We start from the raw sequence: 12,933 nt of genomic DNA, 5'->3' as shown, positions 1-12,933 counted from the left end.
GCCATTCGAGTTTTTTTTTTGGGGATCGTATTTTAAATTCCTTTAAAGTTTTCAATCTTCGACACTAAGACATTAAGTAATCAACTAGGTACCAATTTTGGGCGTATCGAGGGTGCTAATCCTTCCTCGTGCGTAACCGACTCCCGAACCAATTTTTCTGAATTTCGTGGACCAAAACTTGTTGTTTTAATAAAATTAAATCGTTTATTAAAAACAACCACTTTTCGAGGTGATCCGATCACACCTTATCAAAAAGGATCGGTGGCGACTCCCATTTTAATTTTCATTTTCAAAACCCAAGTTGACCCCGTTTTCCATCCAAAAAATGGTGTCAACAACTTGGTTACTGGGCAGTGAAATTGCAGATAAGGTGTTGTGTTTTCCCCTTGCTTAGAACTCACATGAAGATTCGGTGGTTTAGGGGAATGAAGCTTCAAGTGACTTTACCGTTCGGATGGTTACATGTTACTTATTACATTTGCTTCAATTGGGAATAATGGAAATTAGAAACTTTTTCACAATAAATTATGGAAACTTAAGCTACCTGAGAAAAAAAAATTACAGCTTGGAAGATTTTCCATAATTTTATTCCTAGTTTCTATAACCTGTTCAACAAGAAATTGTGGAATTCAACAGTGTGTCCCACGTGTTTGGTTGGTATTGAAACTTTGGAGCATATTTTCCGAGCTTGCCCATCTGTGAGTGATATCCGGAAAGAATTGCATATTGTACGGCGTAGTGATTTTTCAGATGCTCTTTTACAAAATTGGCTAATACATATTTTGGAGGTGTCTCCTTTAAATATTTACAAAAAGGTAGTGTGCTCATTGTGGCTCATATGGAATGCAAAGAATAGAAGGGTTCATGATGATGTTATTGTCTCAATCCAGGATACAATATACAAGGTAGAGTCCTATCTCAAAGAATTGGATGCAGTGCAAGAAAAGTTACCTCTTCGACAGATAATGTGTGTCACGTTACTAATTAAAAATACGACAAAGGTAAGCACACCTATTGATAAATAGTATAGCTATAGTAAGTAGAGATATTATATCCATGAGGACTAAAAGTATTAGTAATTATCGTTTTCTTACTATTTAGCCAACAAATTGGAGTGATGGGTTTTGAGCTAAAATTACTAAACTAATTTAATTAAGAACTCAACAAAGAATAAATCAAGAAAATAATCGAATAATAACCAATAAGAGAGACAATACCCAAGAACGAATCCACCTAGACCTCATCTATTATTATGAATCAATTAAACGATTTATTTACTTGGTATCTTGATCTGTATAAATCACTAAATTATGCTAATCTCTCTTTTGAGAGTAAGAGTAATTGACTTTAGGCTGATTAATTGAAATTTCTTTCTATTTAGAACCTCTATTATCGTATTAACTTGATCTATGGATTTCCCTATTAGATTTGACTCTAATCCGGTAGATTTATGTCATCCTATTTTTAGGATTGCATGCAACTTCACTTAATTATGCTAGATCTACTCTTAAACAGAGACTTTTGCTCTTCTGATTAAGTACATTAAACATGAATTAATATCCCGAAAATATTAAAATAAGAAATAAGCACATATAATTGAGAACAAGAATCAAGTATTTATTGCGTAAAACATAAATTAAATAATAGAATTCATCATAGCAAGCATATGCAGGGTCTTGAAGGCAGCCACAAAAACTGTCATCATCCTTCGGAAATGAGTTTGGTAGAGGATGGTCCGGGATCAGACCAACCTACATGGAAGAACAGATGAAACAAGGGTCATGAGGAAAGAGCTAGAGAGACACACAGAGATCAAAAGTAAACCTTGTTGCTATCGTTGTGTGCAGGTGTCTCATAATGAGCTACGGTAACAGCCAATCCGGAGCCATCAGATAGCTGAAAAACCGATTGGATCTTGTTGCTGCAGGTGTGGAATGGATCACTCTAGTTAGGATCTACAAGGATATAGGAAGATGATATGCTTGTATATAAACTGTAGTAAACGAAGTGTAAATTACCCTTTCCCGTATGTCGGTTCTCCGAACAATACTGCACGTTTATTATCTTTCAACGCACCAGTTAAAATTTCACTCGCACTTGCAGTACCCATGTTCACCTAATGAAAATTCGGGTAACGGAAACCATGATCTGACATACAGAAAGAGATTTGACATTGTAACAGTAAGAAATAAAGTCCTTTTGTTTAAACCGAGCTTACCAGTACAGCTAGGGGTTCTGAAGCTGCTATTGCTGAGCTTCCATCCGTGTCATATATATCTCGAACTCCATGATTATCACAAATATACTCAATCACACCCTTCTCTAACCTGTTCCACAAAAACAAATGATGATAACTTGTGCTATGAAACTTGACATGGATAAAAGAAATTTTTAATTTCAATGGCTTTAACTTACCAAATCTTGGGGTTTCGATTCCTTTGGGTGAAAGCCCACCACTGCAGCAAATTGAATCTTTTAGAAAAACCTGTCTTAAGGGCGAGTTTAAAACGGATCATATCAAAAGCTAATCACCTATTATCACGAAGGTCCAACACAAAGGCATTAACGCTATTACTCCTTAAAGTATAGATCACTTCCTTGACAGCAGCTACAGTAAATGCAATTTTTTAGGATAATACCCTATATATAAACTAAAGAAGGATGGGAAGGGTATCTCCGAGAAGTCCCCCTCGGAAAGATGCTAACAAGGCTAAAAAGAGGCACAACCGAACTAGAAAGAGGAAGACAAAAATGCACAAAAAGAAGAAGAAAACAAAAGGAGGTTGTTTATACAAAGAGAGAAATTCAAGAGTTTATTGTGTGAATGGACTCCTAAGAAACTATAGGATATACGATTTCATGGCTTAGTCCATATCTTCAACAAATAGAAAGAGTATTTGCAGTCAATATCTCCACTTACCAGAAGCCTTTGGTTGAATGATGTTAGCTTAATATAACTGATTTTGGGGTAGTTCTTTTCCGAACCAGGAACTTCGCATAGCCTTGATTTTACAGAATTCAGTGAAATCTTTTCTCGCCTAGAAAGTTGCAATCGCAGATGGGTCAATCTTAAATCTCTCACAAAAGAGGTATAAAAGAATGACAAAATACATATTCTCATATTCTACCTCACCTATTCTCATATTCTACCTCACCCAATTTGGAATGCATAATAACAATAGCATATTTTCAAATGCTGAATTAATTAATATTGGTAGAACTTCGGATATAGTTACTAATATATCAAGTTCAAATACATCATAAGATATTCAAATGAAACACTTAACTTACGTGAGAGCTAAGTGCTTTATTTCGGGTCTGGTTTGAACTGTTAATTCCACAGAACTTCCTTCTGGTCCCCTGTAGTTTAGTCAAAAAGACGAGCATAACAGTAGACAACTGAAAAAGAATGTATAAACCGACGCATTAGCAAAGAAAACGGAATGAAAGATCTATGTACGGCTCTGCTGAATAGATATATCTTCACCGATAGTAACACGCTTACTGCAATCTGTCCGCTGCATCATAGACATAATCATCTAATGATCAAAGGTTTCCATCATTTCAAAATGGCAATAATGGTTCATTGCATAGGAAGAGAGCAAAATGTGTGGAAGAAGAAAGGTTGCCTGCAGATAAACCGAATAATCACAACAAACAAGCAGGGACCTCTAGAGGAGAAGAAGACTTGTGCTCGTCAGCTGAGTCTTCAGTATTGAAGAGGCAAAGTATTAGCCGCATGTCATTCTCTGTTCCCCAGTCTTGTTCTTCGTCCGATGGCAGGCCTATGCTGGAGTGTGAATCGTCTGATATGAAGCGATCGTGAGAAGCTGCAAAGTTCGATATACTTGTGGTTCTTGCTGTTTATCTGTCTGATACATTGGATTAAGGCAGCCAGCAAAGTTAAGCCTTCGACGTAGAGCCTGGGGTGTCACGAAATATGCTCACTATAGATAGATATATAAGTTGAAATAATGTGTTTTAAAGTAGATGAGCATTACAAATCATGGGATGATATATTAATCAGCCATTACCAACAACAATATGTAGTTTTCTGCAATAAATGAGCAAAACTTAGACTATATTTGTATGAAATTTGAGGCTTGATTTCAAATGAAAAAGATTATGTCCCAAAATAGCTTTTCCATGCGTCTGAGAAGTGAAACACGGTGTATAAGATTTGTTTCATTCATCCTTAATCTTCAAAGTACATCATCAACTAAACTGATTATATACAAGTGTTTATGAACAAACTGATTCAAATTTACAAGTGACAATCATGTGAAACATTTCAGATCAAGATAGATTCACCAGATTGTAAGATGTGATCCAAAAATAAGTTGGAAGTGTACAAATCTGCCGAAAAGCCCTTACCGACCATTTCCGTAAGAAGTTGTGGTATAGTCATTTCGAAAAAATCCCCGGATCATTACATTATAACAGCAACTGTTAGGCAAACAATCATTATCTCCCATGCTCTTAAACAACCGGTATGCTTCATCTGGCAATCCCTCTTTACACACTCCATTAATCATTATGCAATATGTGTAAACGCTGGGTTCTAGACCACTGACTGAGAGTTGACAAAATAATTCCTTTGCAACTTCGATATGCCCAGCTTTGCACAAGCCATCAATTAGGATGGTATAAAAGATGGTATCGAGTTGCAACCCACTATTCCGCATATCTTGAAAAACTTTCAATGCCATTTCGAGTTTCCCATTTTTGCATAAACCATCCAGCAAAATCAAATAGGTCACCAGATTTGGAACTTGTCCAGAAGCAAGCATCTTTCTCCAAAGTTCATATGCATTTGAAACTCTCCTTAACTGAAACATACCTTGCATCAGAGTGTTGTATGTGACAACATCAGGCTCAATGCCTTGCTTTCTCATTCTGCCAAAAATATCTTCAGCTTCAGAAACCATACTATTCTTGCAAAGTGAATCCATCAATATATTATACGTGATAACATTAGGTTCAGCGCCTTGCTTTCTCATCGTGCCAACAATAAATTCAGCTTCAGAAACCATACCATTCTTGCAAAGCGAATCTATCAATGTACTATACATGACAACATTAGGTTTGATGCCTTGCTTTCTCATCACGTCAACAACAACTTCGGCTTTAGAAACCTCCCCCATCTTGCAAAGAGTATCGATGAATATACCATATGTGACAACATTAGGCTTAATGCCTTGCTTTGTCATTATGCCAACAATATCTTCGGCTTTAGATATCATTCCTTGCTTGCAAAGCGCATCGATCAATATACTATATGTGACGACATTAGGCTTAATGCCTTGCTTTATCATTTCGAAGAAGAGATCATGAGCCTCCTTTAGCAAGCCCTTCTTACAAAGACAGTCAAGGACAGTGCTATATGCTACAACATCAGGTTCGAAACCTCTTTCTTCCATCATCCTTAGATACCTAATAGCTCCATCAGTATTCCCAGTTTTACACACCCCATCCAGTACTGTAGTGTAAACAATTAAATCAGGTTGATACCCTTTCTCAATCATTTCATCAAACAAACTCACAGCCTCAAAAATCTTACTTCGATTACAAAGTCCCCTAATCAAAGTGGAAAAAGTAACAACATTAGGTTTAACACCTAGCTTCAACATTTTGCCCACAACAGAAAACCCAGAATCAATTCGATCAAGTCGACAAAAGCAATTAATCAAGATGTTGAAAGAATAATCATTCCAACAATGGCTCTTAATAATTTAGTGAATTCAACAATGGAAGGCTTCGGGTGCTCCACAATCATCTTGTGAAACAAAGTCAGAGCATCATCAACATTATTGAAGCGAGGATAGGATTTTCGATTTCCCCTCACAGACATTGAATTCTCACTTAAAGCTTCTATGCGGGTAGAAATGTAATTAAAATAAGGAGAAAAAGACGAGTGGAGCTTAGAAAGGTTCCTTCCACCATTAACAGCTGAAGCAAGAAGCAGACCCATATCTTGCAATTAGAGGGAAAACAAGAGCTAAGCTTTGAAAAGAAACCCCATAAATGGCGGCGGCGGCTGAACTAGCAGAAGAATACTATACTCCGTTTAAAGGCTCCAAAATTGTTTGTTTGTTTGTGCACCAAAAGTGGAGGGAGAGTAGGGTGGGTTTTGTTTGTGCTCCTTACTCGCTGATCTTATTTGCATAAGTTTTCATATATTATTTGTTTTTTTTTTTCAAAATTAAATATTTATATTTGGATTTTAAGTTATTATCCAGAATTTAAAATTTTTAATTTTGATATGTAAGTGAAGGCAGCAATGGCAGTGGCAGTAAGAGAAGCGGAAGATAAATTCTCACAATCAAATTGATATTTGAAGGTTAATTTTTTAAAATTATGATTAAATTGATCTCATGTGTAAATGTTAAAAAGGTTAAATTTTAAATGTCACACGAGTAAATTTTGAGGGAAACTAATGTGGGTAGGGAAACTAATGTGTAAATATTAAGGATTAAATTTTGAATGTCACACCACCCTCTCAGGTGAGCGGTTGATCAAACCGAGTGAAAATATTTTGAGCATAAGCCCTTTTATGTGTGAGAGAGCAAAATTTGAGGGAAACTAATGTGGGTAGGATATTTAAATAATTTCACCATTATCTGTGCTTCGGGGTTTTGTTTGTTTGTTCTACTAAGTTTACTTATTTAACGAAATTAGGTCACGGATCTTATTTGTAGAAGCCTTAATATATTATTTGTTATCTATTTTTTTCCTCCATTTTTTTATTGAGAGAATTTTTTACTCTAATTAAATATTTTATTTAGTTTTTAGATGCTATCCTGAATTTAATTTTTTTATATGATCTAATGAAATTATTGATAATAAGCAAAGTCAGATCACTGATCTTATTTGTAGAAGCCTTAATATATTATTACTTTTATCCATAATTTAAATTTTCTTTTAATTTTGAGGTGAAAGTGAAGGCAACAATGGTAGTGGCGGTAGGAGAAGCAGAAGATAAATTTTGATGATCAAATTGAGATTATTTCTAAATTTTAATAGTTAAATTTATAAAATTATGATTAAATTGATATCAAATATAAATGTTAAAGGCTAAATTTTTATTATACCTATTTTTTAAATGTCACATCACCCTTTCATATAAGGGTGAACGTTTGATTGAATAGAGTGAAAAATTTTTTAGAATAAGCCCTTTATGTGTGAGAGAGTAGTGTGGGTAGGATATTTAAGTAATTTCACCATTATATGTGCTTTGAGGTTTCGTTTATTTGTTTGTTATGCTAAATTTACTTATTTAGTGAAATCAGGTCACTATTATTATTTATGAAGCCTTAATATTTTATTTGTCATATATATATTTTCTCTATTTTTCTATTGAGAGAATTTTTACTCCAATTAAATATTTATATTTGGTTTTTTTTATTATCCGAATTTATTTTTTATATGATGTAATGAAATTATTGATAATAAGAAAAATCAGGTAACTAATTTAAACAAAATGATTAGTAAGCATCCTTTAATTTTATTTTTATTTGACAAGAAATTTGTAATATCAAGTGACATGTAGGTCTTTATTTTGATGGATTCAAAATATGTGGACAACAAAGTTTATTGGACTTTAAAGAAGAAAATTTAAGTTCAAATTTTAAAAATGATATTGTTAAGAGAGTCAGTCACAACTTCCAAAATATTCAATTGTCATAAATAGTAAAATGAATATAAATGATACTTTCATCATAATAATATATAGGTTTATAGGTATAAAAATACCCTTGAGAAATAAAAAATAAAATAAATCAATTAAGCTCCTCGACTTAATTCGCATCCAATATTGAGCCTTTGTTGTTAACATAAAAGTTAATCAAGTCCCTCCATTAAAAGTTTCTCTCTTTGACCATGTTAACTATTAAAATTAATTAATGGACCAATTAGATGGCAAACCCTATGTAATCTTTCATTTTTTCAAAAAAAATGAAAATATCATTAAAATTATAAAAATATTAAAATTTTATAAAAATATTAAAATTATGTTTAAGTATTTCAAAAGGTCCCTATACTCTTTTGAAATTTAAAATTTAATCTCTCTACTTTAATTTTGAGACATTGAGTCATTGGAATTTTATTATTTAAAAATATTGATCCTCCATTTAATTTTATTATTAAAGCTCTATTCAACCAGTCCGTACATGTTTACAAGTCAACTGATTTTAAAATTAAATTTTTTAACCTTCAACATTATAGTTTCTTTTTCTCAATTTGGTCCTCACCCTTTAAAATTATGTAATTTTTTAAGGGACAAAATCTCAAAATTATGTGCAAGTTGATACATGAACTTTGATTTAATGCAATTATACACATGAAACTTTGATTATGGTTTAAATATATACATGTGATCTGTTGTATTTTGCTACGTCAAATTAGGCTTTCCATTACGTTGAAAAATTAGGTTTGGAAAATGCAACGGAAAATATATTTGAGGAAAAATAAGAGTTTTAATTTTTTTTCCAAAACTAGAACTTGATTGTGTTATTTAAAGTAATAAACACTTAATTAAAATCATATATTTTTTATTCGTCTAGGATGAACACTTCGATCGAGTATTCTTCTCCGCTATCCTCAAGCTCACGTCTATCGAGTGTGGGCTCGCTTCAAATTAGAAAAATTTTCACAAAATTACTAGTGGGGAAATTTTTTAATTTCTCTAAATTTTTGGAGTCAAGTTGTAAATATGAAAAGTATCTATAGAATTTTTTTAAAATAATTTCTTCAGATAATTTTCTTTAACTTTCTTGTGTGAAAAATAATAACCCAAAGCTCTCTTTATAAAGTTAAAGAGCTCAATTATGATTAAACTTAATTACTTTAATATTAAAATAATTATCAAGATAAATATTAAATCTATTAAATTAATATGCTTATGTGGAAGACTATTGGTAGGTTGTTAAGTCTCACAGTTTAAGGCATTTTTGTTCAGTCCCTTGTTCCTCAAACAAGTAAGCATTGATCTCTCTTTTATTAGTTTTCACTTTCTATAATCTTTTTCATAACTTTAAATTGCCTTCAGAGATTTAAATAGCAGTCGAGTAGCGGAATACCGGCCGTTATATAGCAATAGCAGCGCCATCCGAAATTGTTATTATCGAAAATAGCAGTGTAAAGCGGAATCACACCAATAGCAGTGAATCACGGACGCAATTTAACAGGTAATGGCCAATTGCAGCAATAACGGCCGTTGTTCCCGTTATTGTTCCATTACAGTAAAATTAAAAAAAATCCAACTCCTTAAAAAAATCAACAGAAATATAATTAGACAAAGCCACAAGGGAATATATTCTTCATTTGCAAAATCAAATAATTTTCAATCAAAAAAAAGAAAAAGCAGTCCAAAATCAATAGAAAAAAGTAGTCCAAAAGCAATAGAAATATATGAATCAGTACAAGAAATTTGTTCAAAAAACAGAAAAAGCATTCAAAACTCTAAACAAAAAAATATGAACCGTGATAGGAGAGCCAGTGGAGACGGTGGTTAGATGCGTGTTTGAGTCCGGGCTTGGTGGCGTTTGGTATGTCCGATGAACTTGATGGATTTGAAGAAGACTAGAGAATGGCTGGATGGTAACTGGATGATTTCGATGGGCATTTGGTCTCTTGTTTCACTGATGCAAAGAAGGTGTTGATTGTTTTGCTTTTGAAGGAAGGGGTTTTAGGCCTGGTTTGTTATTTGTTTTTATGTTTTATGCTTTTGTTTGCTTCATTTTCTGGTTTTGTTTTCTGTTTTGTGCATTTTCTTTTTTATTTTGATTATGTGCTTTTCAAGGCACCATTTGGGTGACCAATAAGGGATGGTGTAGTGCCCCGAAATCTTTAACTTTTGTTTTGGTTCAATTTTGTCAATAGTCGGTATCTAGTTTAGTGGGTAAGTGTTTTTAATGTGGGTTGAAGGTCATTGGTTTGAGTCTTTGCGTGGGAAGGGGGTGTTTTTATTTTGTTAAATATGGGGCTGCTTAGTTCGAGTCTCTGTTGTTTTGATTTTCACAATTTGTTCTTTGTTTCTTCTTTTTTTATGTTTTGTTTTATTTTTCTTCCAAGTCCCCACGCCGCCATTCTTCTCTAGACTTGTTCTTGGATTTTCTTTGTTTCTTTTTGTTCTTTCATTCTTTCTTTTCACAACATCGCTCCCAGTCCTTTTGTTGTGCATTTCGTTCTCGACGTCAGTGGCTCGTGTAGGTGCTCTTGAATCTTGTTTTTGTATTGTAAGTGGGGTTTATGCTTGCTGTTTTCTTTTCTTGTTTAATTTTAGGTTGGAAGCATTTTGCGTGTTAATCAATTGCGTTTTGGGTGAGGTTGGAGAGGCGATTGATCCCTTGGCGATTTAGAATTGTTGATGAACTGCTGTTTTCTAGAAGATGAGAAGTGCATTTGAGGTTTAATGTCAGATATTGATGTTAGTACGTTGAAGTTAATTTTGAAAACCGACTCTCTGTTTGACTAGTATTTTTAAGTAATTCTCAGACTTAAGCTGATTGGTGTAATCGGGAGCTCAGTTAATGTCATAATCTATTTGTTTTATTTAAATTTTGGTATTTGGGTTCTGTAAATTTTGGACTCTCTGGACTTTTTTTTTACTGTTTAGATTTAAAACTTTGTTTTCGTATTTTTCTTAATACTGTTCAAACATTTTAGTCAACAAAATTTGCTTTTTCTGCAAAATGAAAGATTTTCAAACAACGAACTGTGTTTTACAAATATCACTTTTTAAGAAATTTACGTTGCAAAAATTATAAGTTTTTAGAAAATACAAACAACGTTTTTAATAAAATAGTTAGATAATATTTAATTTTTGAATAAATCCAGTATTTTGAGAGTTTATGATGATTTTTCAGATACTTGAAAACTAAATTTTCAATCATATTACGTAACAACTTCAGATTTAGCCATAACGTCTAAGCTGAGTTTGAGGTGTTATAGATGAATAGGTAGGGTCAAGGTAATTAAGGCCTGTAACCATTTTGATTTCTCTTTTTGAATAATAGCATCAGTTGTTATTTTCAAAAAATAAATAAATTATGAATTATGCAATAAATTTAATTTTTCAATGTTAGTGATGTTTATTTTTTTTTTTGGTATTATATTGTTGATAATATAAGTAATGAATTGCTTATATTTCTAAATATAATTTTATGTTTCTTGTATATAAACAAAAATAAAGCATGCCACCACATAAAGAGTTCCTGACTAAAGGACTGGAGGGTGCACCTAGTAATGATATAGGTTGACACTTTGGAACTCCAGTGCCAAATACGAAAGTAAATGTCGTATGTAAATTTTGTGGTAAAGTTGTGAAAGAAGGAATAACACGATTTAAAGAGTACATTGCTCATAAAACCGACAATGTTGCACCATGCCCTAATGTTACTGGTATGAAGAAGTATACACAAGGGAAACAAATACTTCGACCCTCTCTTACTCGATTTGCAACTGATTTCATTCAACTTGAAGAGATAACAAGGCAAAAGTAAGGTTTGAGTGAAATGTTTAATTCAAAGGTCATTATTTTATAATTAGTTAATATAATTACTTAAATATAGCAACCTTTAATGATTTTATTAGTTCCAAATAATTTAAATTATATTATTTTACAATTTTTCTTATGAATATATAGGAATTTAAAGAATCAAAATGGGGACTAAAAAAGTCAGGGCCTGCTTATGAAGTCAAAAAAATTGTTTTCGGAAAAGATTTTTGGAAAAAAGCCAATGACCTCATAAAAGTTTACGAACCCCTAGTAAAAGTATTGAGACTTCTGGATGGTGATGAAAAACCAACAATGAGCTTTATTTATGAGGCTGTTGATAGAGCTAAACGAGCAACTAAGCAAGATTTTCAATATTTCACCGAGTACGAAAAGATTATTGACAATAGATGGAATTTTATGCATTTTGACTTGCATTCAAGTGGTAAGATAAAATGTTTCATATAATTAAGAACTATTTTTATATTTTATTATTTTAAGCTTTAAATTATTATTATTTGATAATATTCTTATAAATTATGCTTAGGTTATTTTCTCAATCCTCAATTTCAATTTGGAGTGGAGCATTCGAGAATCTACTAATAGAAACATTAGAAGGTACAATATTAGTAATTGAAAGATTAGAACCTTATCTTGATACTCAAGTCGAATGATTAATTAGGTTAGATTCAAGTATCATTATTTGTAACTTAGTTACATAATTTGAAATGAAATTATTTTTTCATTTTACTCTATCTTTTATTTATGCAGTTGTTACTATTTAGGGATAAATATGAAACATCCGATACTCATAAGCACAAATAGCTTGGAAGAAAATGAATTCGGGTAAATAGTTAATTTAATTTAATTTAATTTAATTATATTGTACATTTTGAAGTTATTTTGAAATTTAAATAATATTATGCAACTGAGTGGTGGATAATATATGGCACATGTGTTCTTGAGTTACAAAAATTAGCAACTAAAGTGCTTAGTCAAACAACTTCTGCATCAAATTGCGAACGAAATTGGAGCACATTTAATTATATTCACACCAAGGCAAGAAATAGGTTGAAGTATAAAAAACTTGAGAAACTAGTGTTTACCTACTATAATATGAGGCTTTAGATAAGACATAAAAAAAAGAATGAGCATTGATAATATAAATGCTAGTTTTAATCCTATCAGCCTTGATCACATCTTTGAAGATGTTGATCCACTATCAAAATGGCTTCAAAAGAAAGAGAATCCATTGTTAGATGGTGAAAATACCGGTGTGTTGCCTGTGGATACCTCTGATGATGAAATGAATGTTGATCAATCTCAACAACAAAATTTGTCTTATTCAAGTTCTAGTGCAACGCCAAGCCAGAATGGCGATGGACACGATGGGGGTGGTTTAAGTCCAATTGATGACAATGATGGGCATAGTGGTGATA

At 32.4% G+C, this 12,933-nt stretch overlaps 2 protein-coding genes and 1 long non-coding RNA gene across 3 annotated transcripts; 1 reads left to right on the top strand and 2 right to left on the bottom strand.

Moving 5' to 3' along the window:
- Positions 1 to 1,223: 1,223 nt before the first annotated feature.
- On the bottom strand, positions 1,224 to 3,741 carry LOC105762145 (carboxyl-terminal-processing peptidase 2, chloroplastic-like). The gene is made up of 9 exons (XM_052633920.1): positions 3,660 to 3,741; positions 3,506 to 3,539; positions 3,292 to 3,360; positions 2,921 to 3,038; positions 2,416 to 2,456; positions 2,219 to 2,327; positions 2,019 to 2,116; positions 1,825 to 1,921; positions 1,224 to 1,751 (listed from the first exon to the last, which is right to left on the bottom strand). Exons 1-9 carry the CDS (start codon positions 3,739 to 3,741, stop codon positions 1,554 to 1,556), a joined length of 846 nt encoding a protein of 281 aa, XP_052489880.1. The 3' UTR covers positions 1,224 to 1,553.
- A 412-nt stretch (positions 3,742 to 4,153) lies between these two features.
- On the bottom strand, positions 4,154 to 6,185 carry LOC105793600 (pentatricopeptide repeat-containing protein At1g62930, chloroplastic-like). The gene has a single exon (XM_052633237.1). The coding sequence runs from the start codon at positions 5,628 to 5,630 to the stop codon at positions 4,371 to 4,373; it is 1,260 nt and encodes a 419-aa protein (XP_052489197.1). The 5' UTR covers positions 5,631 to 6,185; the 3' UTR covers positions 4,154 to 4,370.
- A 3,272-nt stretch (positions 6,186 to 9,457) lies between these two features.
- Positions 9,458 to 10,557, top strand: LOC128042605 (uncharacterized). Its single transcript, XR_008198097.1, has 2 exons — positions 9,458 to 9,694; positions 10,283 to 10,557. It is a non-coding gene; the product is annotated as an uncharacterized LOC128042605 (long non-coding RNA).
- Positions 10,558 to 12,933: the final 2,376 nt, after the last annotated feature.

This window comes from Gossypium raimondii, chromosome 7 (genome assembly GCF_025698545.1).
Source record: "Gossypium raimondii isolate GPD5lz chromosome 7, ASM2569854v1, whole genome shotgun sequence".
Taxonomy (NCBI): domain Eukaryota; kingdom Viridiplantae; phylum Streptophyta; class Magnoliopsida; order Malvales; family Malvaceae; genus Gossypium; species Gossypium raimondii.
Note: the sequence above shows the minus strand (reverse complement) of the source record. Positions and strands in the feature narration are given on the sequence as shown.

Coding starts and splice junctions, on each gene's coding strand:
- LOC105762145 (XM_052633920.1), bottom strand. CDS start 3,741: ATGCGGCTAATACTTTGCCTCTTCAATACTGAAGACTCAGCTGACGAG. Junction 2,117..2,218: donor CAGAACCCCTAGCTGTACTG/GTAAGCTCGGTT, acceptor AATTTTCATTAG/GTGAACATGGGTACTGCAAG. Junction 1,752..1,824: donor CACACAACGATAGCAACAAG/GTTTACTTTTGA, acceptor TCTTCCATGTAG/GTTGGTCTGATCCCGGACCA.
- LOC105793600 (XM_052633237.1), bottom strand. CDS start 5,630: ATGTTGAAGCTAGGTGTTAAACCTAATGTTGTTACTTTTTCCACTTTG.